Source organism: Calidris pugnax, unplaced genomic scaffold (assembly GCF_001431845.1).
Source record: "Calidris pugnax isolate Ruff unplaced genomic scaffold, ASM143184v1 scaffold429, whole genome shotgun sequence".
In the NCBI taxonomy this organism is placed as follows: domain Eukaryota; kingdom Metazoa; phylum Chordata; class Aves; order Charadriiformes; family Scolopacidae; genus Calidris; species Calidris pugnax.
The window spans coordinates 162679-164846 of record NW_015091306.1 but is presented as its reverse complement, the minus strand read 5'-3'; the positions used below and the strand labels follow the sequence as shown (position 1 = coordinate 164846).

The 2168-nt window shown below is 65.0% G+C and overlaps 1 protein-coding gene across 1 annotated transcript; it reads left to right on the top strand.

The window, feature by feature from the left end:
* Positions 1 to 218: 218 nt before the first annotated feature.
* Positions 219 to 2159, top strand: FZD2 (frizzled class receptor 2). The gene is made up of 2 exons (XM_014960866.1): positions 219 to 335; positions 379 to 2159. Exon 2 carries the CDS (start codon positions 471 to 473, stop codon positions 2142 to 2144), a length of 1674 nt encoding a protein of 557 aa, XP_014816352.1. The 5' UTR covers positions 219 to 335; positions 379 to 470; the 3' UTR covers positions 2145 to 2159.
* Positions 2160 to 2168: the final 9 nt, after the last annotated feature.

Sequence of the window (2168 nt, the reverse complement as noted above, 5' to 3'; positions counted from 1 at the left end):
GAGCACCGGGCACGGCAGAACCGGGGACCGGGAACCGTCCGGGAGGGACCTGAGTGTGTCCAGCCACCGGGAACTTTCCAGGGAGCACCGGGCACGGCAGATCGGATCACCGGGAACCGTCCAGGAGGGACCCGAGTGTGTCTCCAGTCACCGGGAGCCGTCTAGGGAGCACCGGGCACCGCAGAACCGGGCACCGGGAACCGTCCAGGGAGCACCGGGCACCGCAGAACCGGGCACCGGGAACCGTCCAGGGAGCACCGGGCACGGCAGACCGGATCACCGGGAGCCACCCAGCCGGGACCTGAGTGTGTCTGCAGTCACCGGGAGCCCTCCAGGGAGCACCGGGCACGGCGAATCTGATCACCGGGAGCCCTCCAGGGAGCACCGGGCACGGCAGAACCGGGCAGGAGGACCGTCCGTCCAGCTGGGCACTGGGCACGGTAAATCCGGGCGCAGCAGCTCGGGGCACCATGGCCCCCCCCGGCGCGCTGCCCGCCCTGGCCTGGCTGCTGGTGGGGCTGAGCGTGGCGCCGCCGTGCCGGAGCCAGCTCCACGGCGAGAAGGGCATCTCCATCCCCGACCACGGCTTCTGCCAACCCATCTCCATCCCGCTCTGCACCGACATCGCCTACAACCAGACCATCATGCCCAACCTGCTGGGTCACACCAACCAGGAGGACGCGGGTTTGGAGGTTCACCAGTTCTACCCACTGGTGAAGGTCCAGTGTTCCTTGGAGCTCAAGTTCTTCCTCTGCTCCATGTACGCCCCGGTGTGCACGGTGCTGGAGCAGGCCATCCCCCCGTGCCGCTCCATCTGCGAGCGGGCGCGCCAGGGCTGCGAGGCCCTCATGAATAAATTTGGTTTCCAGTGGCCGGAGAGATTACGATGTGAGAACTTCCCCCGCCACGGCGCCGAGCAGATCTGCGTGGGGCAGAACCATTCGGAGGACGGCGGTTCCCCGGCCTTGCTCACCAGTGCCACGCCGTTGGCCGGCCAGGGCACCCCGGGCGCCCCTCGTTACGCCACCTTGGACCACCCCTTCCACTGCCCGCGGGCGCTGAAGGTGCCCAGCTACCTCAACTACAAGTTCTTGGGCGAGAAGGACTGCGCGGCGCCCTGCGAGCCCACCCGGCCCGACGGCCACATGTTCTTCAACGAGGACGAGATCCGTTTCGCCCGGATCTGGATCCTCATCTGGTCCGTCCTGTGTTGCGCCTCCACCTTCTTCACCGTCACCACCTACCTGGTGGACATGCAGCGTTTCCGCTACCCCGAGCGACCCATCATCTTCCTCTCGGGTTGCTACACCATGGTGTCGGTGGCCTACATCGCCGGCTTCGTGCTGGAGGAGAGGGTGGTCTGCAACGAGCGGTTCCAGGAGGACGGCTACCGCACGGTGGTCCAGGGCACCAAGAAGGAAGGTTGCACCATCCTCTTCATGATGCTCTACTTCTTTGGCATGGCCAGCTCCATCTGGTGGGTCATCCTCTCCCTCACCTGGTTCCTGGCCGCCGGCATGAAGTGGGGCCACGAGGCCATCGAGGCCAACTCCCAGTACTTCCACTTGGCCGCCTGGGCCGTGCCGGCCGTCAAGACCATCACCATCCTGGCCATGGGGCAGATCGACGGGGACCTGTTGAGCGGCGTCTGCTTCGTGGGCCTCAACAACATCGACCCTCTCCGGGGCTTCGTGTTGGCCCCGCTCTTCGTCTACCTCTTCATCGGTACCTCCTTCCTGCTGGCCGGCTTCGTCTCCCTCTTCCGCATCCGCACCATCATGAAACACGGAGGCACCAAAACGGAGAAGCTGGAGCGGTTGATGGTTCGGATCGGGGTCTTCAGCGTCCTCTACACCGTCCCGGCCACCATCGTCATCGCCTGTTATTTCTACGAGCAGGCTTTCCGCGAGCACTGGGAGCGCAGCTGGATCAGCCAGAACTGCAAGAGCTTGGCCATCCCCTGCCCCCTCCACTTCACCCCCCGCATGACCCCCGATTTCACCGTCTACATGATCAAGTATCTCATGACTCTCATCGTGGGCATCACCTCGGGCTTTTGGATATGGTCGGGGAAAACCCTGCACTCCTGGAGGAAGTTCTACACGCGACTCACCAACAGCAAGCAGGGCGAGACGACGGTGTGACCCCCTCCCCCCCCAAAACCCCCC

What these genes read in the sequence shown, in the direction of transcription:
- FZD2 (XM_014960866.1), top strand. Translation starts at nt 471, where the DNA reads ATGGCCCCCCCCGGCGCGCTGCCCGCCCTGGCCTGGCTGCTGGTGGGG.